We start from the raw sequence: 17,626 nt of genomic DNA, 5'->3' as shown, positions 1-17,626 counted from the left end.
TTGCAGCTGTTACTACAGTCCAATTTTAGAACATTTCCATCACCCCCAACAGATCTGATGTGCCCATTTGTGGTGACTTTTCCCATCCCTGCCCCGGAAAACCAATAATCTGCTTTCTGTCTCTGTATATTTGCCTTTTCTGGATATTTCCTATGAATGAAATTGTACAGTAAGTGGTCTTTTGTGTGTTGTTTTTTTCATTTGGCATATTTTTGAGTTCCATCCGTGTAGTATGCATCAGTACTTCATTCTATTTTTATTGCTAAAGCGTATTCCATAGTATGGATATATGTACCACAGTTTGTTTATCCATTCACCAATTAACGGTTATTTGCATTATTTTCACTTTTTGGCTGTTTTGAATAGTGTTGCTATGAATATTCATGTACAAGTCTTTGTGTAGACATATCTTTTTATCTCTTTTGGATAGAGACCTAGAAGTAGATTTCTGGGTCATATGTCAAATTTATATTAAACTTGTTAAGAAACTGCTAAAACAGCTGTACCATTTTACATTTTCTCCAGCAATGTATCAGGGTTCCAGTTTTTTCTCATCTTTGCTAACGCTTAAAATTCTTTGCTTTTTTTTTTTTTAATCATAGCCATTTCTATAGTTGTGAAATGCTATCATTGTGGCTTTAATATGCATTTCCTTAATGAGTAATGATGTTGAACATTGTTTCATGTGCCTATTGACCATGTATATTCCTTGGTGAAATGTCTATTCAGTTTTTTTTTGCCCATAAAAAAAACTGAGGTATATTTCCTCTTCCTATTGATTTAATAATTCTTCATATATTCTGGCTACCATTCTTTGATCTGATATACATTTGCAAATATTTTCTCCAAGCAAGTGCTTGTCATTTTATCTTCTTAATAGTGTCTTGTCTTTGTATGTACAAAAGTTTTTAATTTTGATGAAGTCTAACTTACCAGTTTTTTCTTTTATCATTTGTATTCTTGGTGTCATATCTAAGAAATCTTTGCCTGACACAGGTCATGAAAATTCTTTTCTATGTTTTCCTCTAAGAGTTTTGTAGTTTTAGCTCCTGCATTTAGGTCTGTAGTATATTTGAGTTGATTTTTGTGTATGGGTTAGCATAAGGGTCAAAATTTATCTTTTTGCGTGTTCTTATGGAGTTGTCCCAGCATCGTTTTTTGAAATGATGATCTTTTCCCCTGTTGAATTGTATTGCGCCCTTGTTGAATATTAGTAGACCATAAATCAAAGAGTTTATTTCTGGAGTCTCAATTTGGTTCCATTGACTTTGTGTGTATCTTTATGCCAGTATCATTTATCTTGAGTGCTGTAGCATTGTAATTAAGGTTTGAGACTGAGAAATGTAAGTCCTTCAGCTTAGTTCTTTTTTATTTCAAGAATTGTTTTGGTTTTTCTGTATAAATTTTAGGATCAAACTATCAACATTTGCAAAAAAGCCTGCTGGGATTTCCATAGGGATTGAATTGAATCTATAAATCAATTTGGGGAAGAACTGCCATCTTAACAATACTAGATCTTCCAGTCAATGAATGGATGGCTTTTTACAATTTTTTTGTAGAGACAGGATCTTGCTCTGTTGCCCAGGCTGGTCTCAAACTCCTGGCCTCAAGCAGTCTTCCTACCTCAGCCTCCCAGAGTGTTGGGATTATAGGCGTGAGCCATTACACCCAGCAGTTATTTTATTCTGATTCAATCTTACTTATGAATGAAATTGTTTTCTTTGAATTGTTCATTGCTAGTATATAGAAACAAGAGTTTTTTTTAATACATCGATCTTGTATTCTGTAACCTGACTGAACTTGTTTTTTATTTCTCTTAGTTTTTTGTGTGGTTTCCCTAGGATTTTCTACGTCAAGATTATGTCATCTGTGAATAAGAACAGTTTTCTTTCTTTCTTTCCAGTGTGAACTTTTTAATTTTTATTTATCTTGCTTGTCTGGACTGGCTGTACATTGAGTAGTAAAAGTAGCTGCCTTTGCCTTGTTCCTGATCTTAGGGGCAAAGCATTCAGTTTTTCACTCTTATACATGATATTACTGCAGGTTTTTGTACACGCCCTTTCCAGTTGAAGAAGTTCCCCTCTATTTCTAGTTTTTGAGAGGTGGTTTTTTTTGTTTGTTTTCTTTTTTTTTTGAGACGGAGTCTTGCTTTGTTGCCCAGGCTGGAGTGCAGTGGCGCAATCTCAGCTCAGTGCAAGCTCCACCTCCCGGGTTCACGCCATTCTCCTGCCTCAGCCTCCCGAGTAGCTGGGACTACAGGCACCCACCACCATGCCCGGCTAATTTTTTTGTCTTTTTAGTAGAGATGGGGTTACACTGTTAGCCAGGATGGTCTCGATCTCCTGACCTCGAGATCCACCCGCCTTGGCCTCCCAAAGTGCTGGGATTACAGGCGTGAGCCACCGCGCCCAGTCTTTTGTTTGTTTTCTTTTGAGACAGGGTCTTACTCTGTTGCCCAGGCTGGAGTACGGGCATGATCATGGCTCACTGCTGGCATGAACATGACTCACTGCAGCCTGGAAACTCCCCAGCTCAAGCAAGCCTCAGCCTCCGGGGTAGCTGAGACTACAAGCACATGCCCACCACATTTGGCTAATTAAACTTTTTTTTTTTTTTTTTTTTTTTTTGGTAGAGATGGGGTTTTACTTTGTTGCCCAGGTGGGTCTCAAACTCCCCGCTTCAAGGGATCCATCCCCCTTAGCCTCCCAAAGTGCTGGGATTATAGGCATAAGCTACCGCATCTGACTGAGAGTTTTTAGTCATAAATGGGTACAGGATGTTGTCTGATGCTTTTTCTGTATCTAATGAGATGAGCATTTTCTCACTCTTTAGTCTATTAATATGATATATTAACATTAATTGATATTTAGATGTTCAAACAACCTTGCATTTATTCCTGAAATAAATCCTACTTGGTTATGGTGTATAATCGTTTTTATTTGTTGTGGTATTCAATATGCTGGTATTTCGGTCAGGATTTTTGCATCTCTATTCCTGAGGGACTTGATCTGTATGTAGTTTTGTTTTTCTCTGGTGCTTCTCAGGGTAATTCTGGCCTCCTTAAACGATTTGTGAAGTGCTCCCTTTTCACCTATTTTCTGAAAGAGTTGTGAAACTTTGTTATTATTTTTTAAAATGTTTGAGAGAATTCACTGGTGAAGCCATTTGGGCTTCAGCTTTCCCTTGTGGAAAGCTCTTTGTAAGAATTTTTTCTTTTCAGTTTACTCAGATTTTCTATTTCTTTTTGAGTTACTTTTAGTACTTTGTGGCCTTTTAGGAGTTTATTCATTCATCATTTACATTGTCTGAGGTTTTTCAAAGTATTCCCTTATAATCCTTTTGATATCTATAAAGTCAGTAGTGATATCCCTTCTCATTTTTTTTGAGATGGAGTCTTGCTCTGTCGCCCAGGCCCCCCAGAGTAGCTGGGATTACAGGTGTGTGCCACCACGCTCAGCTAATTTTTGTATTTTTAGTAGAGACAGGGTTTTGCCATGTTGGCCAGGCTAGTCTTGAGCTCCTGACCTCAGGTGATCCGCCTGCCTTAGCTTCCCAAAGTGCTGGGATTGCAGGCCTGAGCCACCGCACCCAGTGTCCTCTTTCATTTCTGATTTTAGGAATTTGTGTTTTCTCCCTTTTTTCTTGGTGAGTCTAGCTAAAGGTTCATCAATTTTGTTGATTTTTTCAAAGAACCAGCCTTTGGTTTCATTGGCTTTTCTGTTTTGTTTTTTTTTTTGTTGTTTGTTTATTTATTTCCACATCAGTATTTATTATTTCCTTCCTTGTGCTTGCTTTGGGTTTAGTTTACTCTTACATTATTGTCTTTTAAACAATGTCAGTGGAACTTAATTCACAGCTGAAATTATTTAGCTACTTCAAATTGTAGCAATAATAATTTTTATTGATGTTAATTTTTTACACATCCTACAAGCTGTTTTATAACTGATTTGGAAGCAAAGCTTTTTAAAAAATCAAAGTAGGCCTGTCATTCTTATAATATATATTAGGTTTGTTTGTCATTCCAATGAAATTTACATAGAATTAACTCATTGTAAACAAAAATGTAAAAACTGTTTTAAACATTGGCATAGCCACTTTCAGGCTTAAGCCACTTGAGCCTTTGACCTGCTCAAGAATGTCTTTGCATTTTGTAGTTTAGGCTACAGGTATTGGGTAGCGAATTTCATCTTCCCCACAAACAGGTCCCATTCAACAGCAGGAAGAGCCCTTGTAGGGTTTTACTTCTCTTTGGTTGGCCAGGGTTTTCCCTAACAGTCAGGGTAGAATAAACTGTGTTGTGGTAACAATCACAAAAATCTCAGTTTCTTAAAACAACAGAAGCTTGTTTCTCCTTCATACTACATGTTTATCATGGATTGGCAGAAGTCTTAGCTAGTTACAGTCAGTCAAGGACCCAGGCTGACAGAGCAGCTGGAAGCTCAAACATTTGTGAGTTCTGTGCTAGCAGGAAAACTAACTCTGGAAGAGCTTGCACTAGCAGTAAAGTGCTGTGGCCTGGAGGTGACACATGTCACATCCTCTCACAGCTCATTGGCCAGAGTTAGTCACAAGTCACTTATTGGCCAGAGTTACGTTCCCAGCCATAGGGAGCTCCGAAGTGAATGCTTTCCTTAATGAAGAGAGCTGGAAATATTGGGTGTAAACACTAAAGGCTACCATGCCACTCTAGTTCAGGCCACGGTCATTGGATGCTAGATTAGCTGTTGACCCGGGGCTCCTGGTTTAGCTGCTTTCGTGTTCATTCTTCATACAGCAGTGATTTTTCTCATTGGATCATGTTGCTTTCAGCTCAAGTTGATTGTTACTGTTTTTCGGATAAAGTCCATGTTTTACTGCAGCCTATGTGCCTGCCTCATCTGGCCTCTAATTATCTCTTAGGTGTGGTGTCATACTGTTCTCCTTGTACTCTGTCCTAGTGATACTGACTTGTAGCTCCTCCAACATGCTTTATTCTCTCTTGCCTCTTGGGTTTTATTCATATTATTTCTTCTTCCTGGAATATTCTTTCTTACCTCCTACCCTCTTTTGGTTCTGTCCTGTTCTTTTAAGCTTCAGCTTAAAAGTCATATTATTCTCATTCTTCAGTGTGAATTCACTGTATAACCTTTGAGTTCCCATAGCACTACTCTTTTTGACAGAGCTCCCGATGTGCTCCATTGTAGTGACGTGGTTCCTTGTTTGCCACTCTGCCCTCAGTATCTGGCCTAATTGCTGACATGTAGTAAGCACTCAGTAAATATTTGTTGGATGACTAAATAAATTACAGGATAGGGTGGGGGAGAAAGTTGGTAACATACACTATTAAAAAATCTGATTATTAAAGGACTTGTATACTTCCCATCTATTGCCAAGAATCCAATGTTCGTGAAAATGTATATGGTTTTAACAGTGCTCAGTTCCTGGTTTCCAAAGTATTTTATATATCCAAGCTTCACAAATCCTTTTAAAGTTGGTTATATTATTTGTGTTTGTTTCTAATGTGAGAATAAAATAAAAAATACTTTGTGGAAGAGTTATTTCAGACCGGCAGTTAAGATTCTTTTGTTTGTTTGAGACGGAGTTTCACTCTTGTTGTTCAGGCTGGAGTGCGATGGTGTGATCTCAGCTCACTGCAACCTCTGCCTCCCAGGTTCAGGTGATTCTCCTGCCTCAGCCTCCCAAGTAGCTGGGATTACAGGGGCCCCATTCCCATGTCTGGCTAATTTTTTTGTATTTTTAGTAGAGATGGGGTTTCATCATGTCAACTAGGCTGGTCTCAAACTCCTGACCTCAGGTGATCCACCTGCCTCTGCCTCCCAAAGTGCTAGGATTGCAGGTGTGAGCCACCACGCCCAGCCGGTATTCTTTAAATTGAAAGGAACAGATTTCCTCTCTTCACCACACAGTTATTTATTGCACACAAAAAATTCCATCAGTAATAGAGATTTAAAAGAAGTCTTTTATAATACCTAGTGCTTTTTTTTGTCCCCACAGCCCTCTTAATATACCGGCTATTCTAATTCTCCATATTTGTTTTCAAACCTTACTCATATGTATATTAATTTATAATATCAATAATTATATTAAAACTTTTATATGCTGAATTTATTTTTTACTTCTAAATACTTTTCTATCTTGCCAGAATTTTCGGTTGCTTTTTTTTTTTTTTTTTTTTTGCATTGGCATGATCTCGGCTCACCACAACCTCTGCGTCCTGGGTTCAAGCAATTCTCCTGCCTCAGCCTCCCGAGTAGCTGGGATTATAGGTGCCCGTCACCGTGCCTGGCTAACTTTTGTATTTTTAGTATAGACGGGGTTTCACCATCTTGGCCAGGCTGGTCTCGAGCTCCTGACCTTGTGATCCATCCGCCTTGGCCTCCCAAAGTGCTGGGATTACAGGCATGAGCCACTGCGCCTGGCCTTCAGTTGCTTTTTAATAATTCATGAAGTTGATGTGCCACATTTGGTTAAAGTCTTAGTTATTTTCAATTTTTTGTTATTTTGAGTAATGCTGTTGTAAAAAATCTTTGTACCTTGAGCTTTTACATTTGAACTAAGTGCTTAGGATACATTTCCAGGAGTGGCATTTCTGACTTAGGGGTAGTATAGTGGTTAAGAGCATGCTTTTGTTTGCTCATGGGTGATAGCAAAATAGTGTTAGGGTCACAAAATATCTATATAGCCCTTGGAATTCCGAGAAATAAAACTGCCATATTTCTCAGCAGGTGTTGAGTGGCCCTATCTTTTGACCTTTTTTTGGGGGGGGGAGGGGCCGTCTTTCTGCCTTGGTTATCTTAGCCTTTGAGAGTATAAATAAGAGAGGTAAAATGAAAGAACAAACTCAGGAAATGAACGGGTGTAGTAATAAGTTTTAGTTTTAAAATAGACTAGGCCTTTCCTGTATCATGCATTTCCAACTAAACAGTAAGTCAGTTTTGTGAGAATTTTGTGCAAATATACTTGTGGCATTTTTGATTATTTTGAGACTTTTTCATACTAATCCTACATAAAACTCAAGTCATTTTATATATTTATATAAGTTGTTTTCAGTAAATTAGAAAATACTACTTTTTAATAAATAGGGACTTTATATATATAAGTGGAAGTATTTTACTTCAGACTTAGAAACATGTTTTAAATAGCCTTTTTGTTACCAACACACTATTTTTTGTCTACATGAATTGGTTAGTTATAAAATCATTTTAGCATCATTAGCCTTGCTTGTCTTTTCCAGCTTATCTTTTGCTGCTTAATATTGAACTCTAGGAATCTTTTATCCAGTTTTTGAAGTGTCAGTATTAAACAGATCAGTAAATTCACATTTATGAAGTTTTACTGTATATTTAATGAAATGGCTATACACACAAACAGTGCATATTTAACTTGTTTTTCCCCTTCTGCTAGAAATGTTTTAACCATTCAGTCAGAATTTGTTTTGTAGCAACAGTTGGCCTCAGAAGATTTTTGTTTTCTCAGAAGAGGTTGAGCTGCTTTCAGAGATTTTGTTCATCTTCTGTAGAGTGTTAGACCACTTCAGTTTCACGTTTTCTGATGTTGTCCATCATACTTCTAAGAGGGTTGGGTTCACTTTTCAAGTCTTTCACGGTTTTGTTTTTTACACAGCAGCAGCAGTCAAGCACTTCATAAAGAAAAGCCAGCACCACTAAAGATACCACTGTAAATATAAATAAAAGCAGGATGACAAAGCAGGCAGTGTTCCAGTTGTCATGGAAAGGGTAAATTTTTTGAACTTGGAAACCAAGGTACTGATAAACAGAGGTAGTGGTTTCATTCCAGTGGCTGGAAGCCATTCTTAGAGATTCCACTTCTTATATTGCTCTTTTGAATCTATAAAAAAGGTAGAAAATGAATTTATGTAGCAAACTACAGATCTGTTAATTCAAATCTCAGTACTAAGATTTCTTAGTAAATTTGTATAGGCAACATGAATCTTCCTTAATTAATGCCTAAATGGTAGTTTTGAATTTTTTTGTATATCTGGGCCAGTGTACTTAGTCAACCATACCCTGTTTTTTAATATATTTGCTAGATGAATATGTATATTTAAGATTCAGGCCAGGCATGGTGGCTCACACCTGTAATCCCAGCACTTTGGGAGAGTGAGGTGGGCAGATCACTTTAGCCCAGGAGTTCAAGACCAGTCTGGTCAACATGGCGAAACCCATCTCTACAAAACATACAAAAATTAGCCAAGCATGGTGGTGTGCGCCTGTAGTCCCAGCTGCTTGGGAGGCTAAGTCGGGAAGATTGCTTGAGCCAGGGAGGCGCAGGTTGTGGTGAGCCAAGATTGTGCCACTGCAGTCTAGCCTGGACAATGGAAATGAAACCGTTTCTCAAAAAAAAAAAAAAATTCCTATACCGAAATTAACTGCTAATGGAAGGGGAAAAGGCAGCTGAATTGGTTTAAAACTTGATTAAAGCAGTGGTCAGTGAGCTATTATCTACAAAAAACCTTGGCGTTTTAAGGTTATGTTCTTCAAACTGCCCCTGGAAAAGCTTTTATCATTAGCCTTGTGGATTCTTCTTACCTTTTTGGTTCAGTGTATTTCTGTCTCCTGTTTCCCCTTCTTTAAACTTCGATGACAGGTGATCTGAATCAGGAAATAGTGGCTGAGTGTAAAATAGTAGAGAAAGAAAACCAAATAATGCCAATTTTCAGAATGAGGATAATAAAATTTTAGGTTAGAGTGGTCTGTGAAGAGACCCCAATCTTGGGGTTATAAATGATAGTCTTAAGTGTTTCATATACCTGAGTGACCCATAGACATAAATATTTTAAAAAACAGACAAATTCAGCCCTCCCAAAGGTATCAGTTATTATTCTATTTCACAAAAGAAGCTAGTGAGTTCAAGTTTCAGTATTCTTGAATTAAGTTTAGCTTTTGTTGACGTGGTACTTGTTAGCTCTTAAATGGGGACTGTTAGAATCAAAGATTTGTTAGTATGGAACTATAGTAATGAGAAACTAAATTAATTTTTACTATCTTGATCTCTAACAAGTATTTTAACATTTAGTTTTAAAAATTATAAGATAACCTGTGCACTAAGAACATTTTGGAAATAAGAGAAAAAATGTAGTTCTACTTCATTAATTTATCGGTTGTCATTCTGTATGCTTTTCCTTTACTACATAGTTGTAAACAGGATTTTACAACAAATGTTTATTGATTACCTAATGTGTACCAAATACTTTTGTAAATTTTGGAGATACCTTGTGTGTGAGAGTGTTTCATTTAACGAAAACTACAAAGTAGTATGAACCCCATGTACTCTTTTTTTTTTCTTTCTTACTAGCCTTGCAGATGCAGAGCCTCAAAAATTGGGTTAAGACTTAGAATTATTCCTCTCCAAAGAAATCTTTAGTAAAAGGTGAGAGATTTATATGATCTGAAGAGAAACCAGAGTATCCCATGTACTGTTTTTTTTTTTTTTTTTTTTTTTGAGGCGGAGTCTTGCTCTGTCGCCCAGGCTGGAGTGCAAAGATGTAATCTCAGCTCACTGCAACCTCCGCCTCCCGGGTTCAAGTGATTCTCCTGCCTCAGCCTCCTGAGTAGCTGGGATTACAGGTGTGTGTACCACCACACCTGGCTAATTTTTGTATTTTTAGTAGAGACGGGGTTTTACCATATTGGTCAGGCTGGTCTCGAACTCCTGACCTCATGATCCACCTTCCTCGGCCTCCTAAAGTGCTGGGATTACGGGTGTGAGCCACTGCGCCTGGCCTCCCATGTACTTATAATGCAACTTCATTCATCAACTGTTGGCCCATCTCTACCTGTACCCGTTTGCTTCCACCCCATTGGTTGTTTTAAAGCAAATTCAAGACATCGTTCACCTAGAAATATTTCAATATATATCTCCCAATGGTGAGGACTCTATTTTTAAACATAACCACAATATTATTGTCACACCCCAAACTCAAAGCCATAACAATATAATTCCTTAAATATTTTTGTTTTCTTAATAAAAACTTTGGGATTGATAAAATTATGTTTTCTGAGGTTTTTGTTTTCTTAGGTTTGCTTGATAAATCACTTCACCTCTCTGGATGGACTTGCCTCCTTTCTTTTTTCCTGCATTTTGAAGGTTAAATTGATGATCTGAGCCAGAAGTAAAGACTTAAATACATGTTTTCTTTTGGAATTAGGAATCCTGTTTTATCTTACTTGGTGACCCTTCGTCTTGAAGTTAGAGACAGACTGATGGGCAGTAATATAATCAATTGCTTCTTTTAGTTCAGGATCATGCAAAAATACACTGTCTGGAACAGCGATGTGTAACTTCCTATGACATGACAGTTTTTTCAGACTGTACCCAGCCTTTCAAAAATTACCCTTTCATCCTTTGCATTTTCTCTTCAGAGTACTTCTTATAGAAGGTAGGGATGCTACCTTGCACAATTCCAGGGAGCACCGTTCATATTGTGTTGTGGGGTGCCATTCATGTAGAATATGATGTAAGTGGTGCCCCTTGTGTAATGTGAATATCCTAATAGGTTACCCCTTCAACCTCTGCCTTGTTGCTGCCTCTAATTCTAATCACCATGCACACAAGTATTCAAGTAACTCATAGAAACTTATTTTTATTTTTTTGAGACAGAGTTTCGCTCTGTCACCCAGGCTGGAGTGCCGTGGTGTGATCTCAGCTCACTGCAACCTCCCCCTCCCAGGTTCAAATGATTCTCCTGCCTCGGCCTCCTGAAGTAGCTGGGATTACAGGCGCCTGCCACCACGCACAGCTTTTTTTTTTTGTATTTTAGTAGAGACGGGATTTCACCATGTTGGCCAGGCTAGTCTTGAACTCCTGACCTCAGGTGATATACCCTCCTTGGTCTCCCAAAGTGCTGGGATGACAGGCATGAGCCACCACTCCTGGCCAGAAACTTATTTAAATGGAGATAAAAGTTAGGTCCTCTTTGACCCAGCCTCTCCAATAGAGTAGTGTCATGCATACATGGCCACACTCAAATGCCTTAAAAATGCTCAGCTTTTGGAGATCCTTTAAGATTTTTAGCACTGCCAAAATACAGATATTCCTGTGAGGGGTAGCACACGTTATTACAGCTATTTTTACTTAAGTGTATGAGTTTCAGGTCATTTTTGAAGAACAGAGCTAATGAGAGGAAGAGGGAGAAGAGCAGGCCTTTCGGGAAACCGAGGGCATTGCACTTGTGTGAGTGGGCAAAGAGCAGAAGGAATTGCTTGGGGGTCTATCCAATCACTTTACCTGGGCTAGTTGAGGATCACCCCAGCATTTATGGAAGTAATCCTTAGACTTTCTGTTAAGGCCTTCCAGGTTGATCCCTTTTTAAAATCTGGAAGTTTCTTTTGAAGGCTTCTCTTCTAAACTTGGCATCAGAAGTAACTGAGGGGAAGGATGATAGAAAAAAGAGAGTAGAGAGAAGCAGTTCCTACATTCTACCCCTCAGATTAGTTTAATCTACCTTATTGGTGAAGTTAATGTTAATTTAAAATGTTCACTATTGATTTAAGTAACATCATTATAGTAATTTTTTTTTTTTTTTTTTTTTTTTTTTTTGAGACGAAGTCTCACTTTGTTGCCCAGGCCCGGAGTGCAGTGGTGCAATCTCGGCTCACTGCAACCTCTGCCTCCTGGTTTCAAGTGATTGTCCTGCCTCTGCCTCCCTGGTAGCTGGGATTACAGGCATCCACCACCACGCCTGGCTAATTTTTGTATTTTTAGTAGAGACGGGTTTCACCATGTTGGCCAGGCTGGTCTTGAGCTCCTGACCTCATGTGATCTACCCACGTGAGCCACCACACCTGGCCTTATTATAGCAATTTTAAATAAATTAAAAGCACCACTCAGTTGTGTCTCCTTAATATAATGTCCTTTGATGTTTTTTCTTCTAGAAATTGGCTGTATAAATCTATAACTTGTACCTAGTTGAAATTATACTGAAGTCATGACTTTGTATTTTAATTTATTATGAGTAGGCCTTTTTTGTTTGTATTGACTTTTGGGGGAGAAGTTATAAAGACTAAGTTGCCATTTCAAAATGGAATTTTAGAATGGGCCGGGTGTGGTGGCTCCCGCTTGTAATCCCAGCACTTCAGGTGGCTGAGGTGGGCAGATCACCTGAGGTCAGGAGTTCGAGACCAGCCTGACCAACATGGAGAAACCCCCGTCTCTACTAAAAATACAAAATTAGCCGGGCATGGTCACTCATGCCTGTAATCTCAGCTACTTGGGAGGCTGAGGCAGGAGAATCACTTGAACCTGGTAGGCGGAGGTTGCAGTGAGCCAAGATCGTGCCATTGCACTCCAGCGTGGGCAACAAGAGTGAAACTCCCATTTCCAAAAAAAACAAAGAGATATCTCATCTACTTTTGGTGTATAAGTGAACTGCTTAAAATATTTTCAGGTCCCCTTACCTCAAAAATAAATAGAAAGAGGCAGTCAGGAAGGCAGACAGATACATAACTAAATTCAGTTCTTTGAGGTTTAACTTGTATCCATTAATGAGCTATTCTTCTGGTTAAATTAATATAGTTTATTCACACAATTGAATCATAGGTAACTGAGTTTTAGGAAAGATATTTAGGATATGTTCTTAAGTGAAAAGAACAAGGTGTAGGATAGTGTATATAGGAAAAGGGAAAATATATACTCTTATTTGCTTTTATCTGCACAGAAATCTTGGAAAGACCTACAAGAAATTAATCACAATGATGGTGTGGATGGGGATCCATAGGGAGGAGAGTGAGGCACAGGGGTATGTTTGAGGCTTCTTAACCTGTACCTTGTGTTCTTTTGTTTTTTTCAACCATTTAAATATATTATTTATTTGAGACCAAAATAAATCATCCATTTTAAAAGGAGAAATAAAAAGCGCTATTCCTTATTCTTGGCTCTCTTAAAAGTCTGTTATTAGCCAACAATATGGATTAGTATGGAGTAACCATTCTTTTATTCCTGCTTCTGGAGTAGTATGGAGTAACCATTCTTTTATTCCTTTCCTTTTTTTTTTTTTTGGCTTTTCTCCTTTAATTCAAAAAGATAAAATCCCTTTGTGCTTTCAAAGTGTAACACATCTAGTTAAATCAGCTATCAATATTGACTTATTTAATGCACTATAACACAAAACGTTAGCCTGATAAAACTTCTAAAGTGCTGCTGAGTATTCCTTTGCTTTCTTAATAAACTTACTTTCACTTAAAAAAAAGCCTGTTGTTTATGTATCTATTTAATACATTTATTGAGTATTCTGGATTCCAAAAAATTCCAATTGGGATTAGGAAACACTGTCATTTTTGTTAGACTGTATACTTTATTCACACATAAAAATGCTTTTAATAATTATGCTTGGCAGGCGCTGTGGCTTATGCCTTAACCCCCACATTTTGGGAGGCTGAGGCAGGAGGATCACTTGAGCCCAGGAGTTTGTTTTTGGTTTGAGACAGAGTCTCGTTCTGTCACCCAGGCTGGAGTGCAGTGGCACAATCTTGACTCACTGCAACCTCTGCCTCCTGGTTCAGGTGATTCTCCTGCCTCAGCCTCCTGAATAGTTGGGATTACAGGTGTGTACCATCACGCCCAGCTAATTTTTGTATTTTTAGTAGACATGGGGTTTCACCATGTTGGCCAGGGTGGTCTTGAACTCCTGACCTCAGGTAATCCACCCACCTTGGCTTCCCAAAAGTGCTGGGATTACAGGCATGAGCCACTGCACCTGGCCAAGCCCAGGAGTTTGAGACCAGCCTGGGCAATGGGGGGAGGCCCTGTCTCTACAAAAATAAAAATTAGCTGGGCATGATAGCCTGCACCTGTAGTCTCAGCTACGTGGGAGGCTCGGGTGCGGGGATAGCTTGAGCCTAGGAAGTTGAGTTTGCAGTGAGCTGTGATTTCTCCATTGCACTCCAGCCTGGGTGATAGAGTGAGACCCTGTTTCAAAAAAACCAAAACAAAACAAATTATGCTTGTAATAATGACTATAGGTAACACCATAGGCCACCTCCGAAGGCACTTATATGCTTTGCTGGAAGTGTCTAAGCAGTTTAAGAAAGTGTATAGGTCAGGTTTATGTTGTAAATGATGATGATTTGTCTTGTGAGTGTATTGATAACCGAGCGGCTCAAAACATTCATTGTTCGTTAGCTTCTGGGCATATCTGAAAAACATAAACACTGTAATTTGGAGTCATTTTCCACCTTAAATTTAGTGTGGCATGTTCTTTCAAAGTGTGGTAGAGCTCTAGTAACTTTTGATGTTTAATTTAGGGTAAAGGCTAAATCTTACTTTCATGGATTAGGCATAACTAAGCATGCAGAAAGAAATATACTATTAGGCCCGTAATCCTTAGCACTCTGGGAGGCCGAGGTGGGCACATCACCTGATAAGTTCAAGACTGGCCTGACCAACATGGCGAAACTCCGTCTCTGCTAAAAACACAAAAATTAGCCAGTTGTGGTGGCGGGCATGTGTAATCCCAGTTTCTCAGGAAGCCAAGGCAGGAGAATCTCATGAACCTGGGCGGCAGAGGTTGCAGTGAGCCAAGATTGCGCCACTGCACTCTAGCCTGGGCGATAGAGTGAGACTCCGTCCCCCCGCCAAAAAAGAGAAATATATCATTAGGATTTTTTCCTATCCTGCGACTTAGTTTTGAAATTAAAATGTAAGTTTATATTAAGCAAATGCTTTAAACATTCTTTATGAAAAGCAAGAGAAAATGGTGTATATAAAAAAAAGTAAAACAATCTTTTTCTGGACTTCCCTACCCATGCCTTAAAATTTGATTACAGGAATGGGGAGCTTTAAAGTAAATCACATAATTTTTTTTAGTGTATGTGTTTTAGTTTTGTTTTATGTTAATTTTGATATGTTTACTCCCATTTGATATGTTTACTCCCATTTTGATATGTTTACTCCCATTTGATATGTTTACTCCCAAAGGCCCCAGTGGAGTGTTGATGGGGATGGGACTTGGAACTGTTCTGGAACCTTTGGGTTGCCAGATGAGAATAAAGTTATGCTTTTGCTGTATTTATGGTAAAAGCCTTTGAATTGAATTCTCAGGTGCTTTTAAGCATATCACTTTGAAATGTGATCAATTAATCCTAATAGCCTGTAAATATAGAGCAACTCACTTAATTTAAGCTCTGGAACTTAGGCCATGTCTCCAATCAGTTTGGTGAAACCGCAATGAGCCTTCCATCTGTGCTAACAATAGACATATTCCAAGCAAAATGCAGGCTGATGATAGAGTGTTAAAACAATGTGGGTGGTAGAGGTTTCTGTTTACAGTTTACCTGAAATTTGAGTTGTAAGTTAACTGTTTTATTTGACAAAGTTATTTTTATTTTATCTGAGACTTTTGTTTGGTGCTTCTGTACTTTCTGTAGCAAGCACAAATGGTTTCTAGGTAATTAACCCCACTGTGCTGAACCTGGACAGATCTAGTATCTTATTACAGCAACCTTTGGGTTTTGCAGGGGATACTTTGCTCAGGCTAGCTGAATGCTGACTAAGAAAAGGAATAGAAATTATGAAGAAAAAAAAACCCTTTAAAGATTAAATAAACTTACCAGCAAGGTAAAAGGACAGAAGCTGGCTCTTTAGGTCAGATATAGCATGTATCCTGGAGTTCTAACATCTAGTAAATAACTAAATTTTCATGCTTGAATAGTATAAAATTAGAAATTTGGTCAGCAGTTAATACTAATTTTTAATAGACATGAACGATTGCTCTGAGCCACGAAGATAATCTTGTTACCTAGAAAGGTACTTACTCTCCTTTCTTAACCAGTTCTTCTTAGGACATATTTTTATTTTAAAATGCAGTTTATCAAAAGGACTTACTTTGTATTTATTTTGAGGATCAGTTTAAGAATGACTTCAACATTATATTTAAATGGTGTGATAAATTGATATCAAAAATGAAAGGCTATTTAAGAAGGTTTTTGTTTAATAGCATGACTTTATATTAGGAGAGAGAAATTTCACAGTGAAGAATTATTTTAATTAAATGTTAAGGAAGTCTGAAGCTGTATAAATTATCTGTTCAGTGTAGTATAATGCAGCCCATATAGTGATACCTTTTATGATTTTTATATAAAAATTAAAATTGTGATAATTTCTTGGCATTCTCTGCATCTACATTCAAAGTAAAATAAAAATAATTTTGAACTATTTTCTCATATTCTAAAAAATATAACAAACTTTCTTATAAGTAACTATTTTTTAGCAGCCAATATCATTTGCACATAGAATCAGAAAGCTTTAGTCTGGAATTCGCTTTTGATCTGGGTTTTTCTTTAAGAAAAATCCTTTGTTAAGACAGACCAAACTGCAGAAATGAAATCGCAAGTAACAGAGAAAATGAAATTAGCAAGTAACCAGTTAAAATAAAAAGCTATGGTTTACTCTCAGGTCTGGATATAGATCAGGTTCATGTAAAATGTAATGAATTTTCCATTAAGGCACAGATGGTAAGGGTGCTTATCAGATAGCACAAGGCAGTCTTCATATTTTCATAATAAAATCCTACCAAGCGGTGAAACGAATACATTGCTTTTTCTTGATATTTAGTAGGAGCAAAGGTTTCTGGTTGATTTTTCAGGGTAAAATATTTTCCTATTGCATCATAAGGACATGTACCACTAAATAAAAAAGATCATATAAACCTACCTCTTGTCTGAGAGGATGCTGTTGAAGCGATGGTATCGTCTGTTTGTAATGCAGTCTAGTGCACAGCCAAGATGGAGCTGTGCTTCTATTGGTCGAACCACAATGGAGCTGACAGTTTCCTCTATGTTCATTTGCATTAAGTCTTGCCACCCTTAAGAGTAAATCATTCATAAACTTGAATAGAGCTGTCTGGGGTATCAACTGTCATCCCTTCTCCTTTATTTTTTTGTTCTTAAGCTAAATTCCTATATAGGAATTTGTGAGTTACTAACAAATTGATGATTCTTTAGTGTTTCATTATAAAATTTCAGATCCTTCAGTGAATACTTCAGTGCTAGGGCTGGAAGATAATGTCGGGAAAGGTAGTAACCTAGGAAACAAACAGTCCAGGTTTGCCAGCCTGATATTTCCTTCAGGAAGTATGCATGAAATCTTATAAATTTTTCTTTTCTTGTTCTTCCTTTTCTTTCATTACTTGTTCCATATATAATTTTTGCGCTTTGGAAGTGATTATTTCCATGTGGTGGTTTGATTTAGGAGGAATTATGAAGGAAAATAATTGGCTTTTAGCTCTGCAAGTTGGAAGAGGGCTCGTTTAGGTAAATACACTACCTGCATTCAAAAAATAGTCTCTAAAATGTAAATGGCAAAGTGATCCCCAGGTTGGCTCTTTAGAGATGGAGTATTTTTAGTTACTGTGTATTATTTAGAGTTATGGTCTAAGCACAACAGAATGAAGGTTTTTAATTATGGGAGTGGCTGTTACAACAGCAGCAGACCAGGTACATGCTATGTAGACTTCTTTTTTAAAATTATAGATGAAGGCTGGGAGCGGTGGCCCATGCCTGTAATCCCAGCACTTTGAGAGGCTGAGTTGGGTGGATCACAAGGTCAGGAGTTCAAGACCAACCTGGCCGAGATGGTGAAACCCCATCTCTACTAAAACTACAAAAATTAG

The 17,626-nt window shown here is 37.9% G+C and overlaps 2 protein-coding genes and 1 non-coding gene across 5 annotated transcripts in view; 1 reads left to right on the top strand and 2 right to left on the bottom strand.

The window, feature by feature from the left end:
- The window catches only part of GTF2E2 (general transcription factor IIE subunit 2), an 81,667-nt gene that overhangs the window by 4,954 nt on the left and 59,087 nt on the right, over nucleotides 1–17,626 (top strand). The window lies entirely within an intron of this gene.
- Nucleotides 5,163–16,765, bottom strand: SMIM18 (small integral membrane protein 18). 3 transcript variants are annotated; one of them, XM_009243676.3, is made up of 3 exons: nucleotides 16,669–16,765; nucleotides 8,550–8,631; nucleotides 5,163–7,848 (listed from the first exon to the last, which is right to left on the bottom strand). In XM_009243676.3, exon 3 carries the CDS (start codon nucleotides 7,809–7,811, stop codon nucleotides 7,524–7,526), a length of 288 nt encoding a protein of 95 aa, XP_009241951.1. In that variant the 5' UTR covers nucleotides 7,812–7,848; nucleotides 8,550–8,631; nucleotides 16,669–16,765; the 3' UTR covers nucleotides 5,163–7,523. The 3 variants fall into 3 exon arrangements, with proteins under 3 accessions (XP_009241951.1, XP_054417377.1, XP_063582477.1); XM_054561402.2 differs by having other exon boundaries at nucleotides 8,550–8,612; nucleotides 16,669–16,745; XM_063726407.1 differs by lacking the exon at nucleotides 16,669–16,765 and adding an exon at nucleotides 11,248–11,370.
- On the bottom strand, nucleotides 9,315–9,428 carry LOC112134859 (U5 spliceosomal RNA). Its single transcript, XR_002916191.1, has one exon. It is a non-coding gene; the product is annotated as a U5 spliceosomal RNA (small nuclear RNA).

Source organism: Pongo abelii, chromosome 7 (assembly GCF_028885655.2).
Source record: "Pongo abelii isolate AG06213 chromosome 7, NHGRI_mPonAbe1-v2.0_pri, whole genome shotgun sequence".
Taxonomy (NCBI): Eukaryota; Metazoa; Chordata; class Mammalia; order Primates; family Hominidae; genus Pongo; species Pongo abelii.
This window is presented reverse-complemented; position numbering and strand designations above follow the sequence as displayed.

Coding starts and splice junctions, on each gene's coding strand:
- SMIM18 (XM_009243676.3), bottom strand. CDS start 7,811: ATGGCTTCCAGCCACTGGAATGAAACCACTACCTCTGTTTATCAGTAC.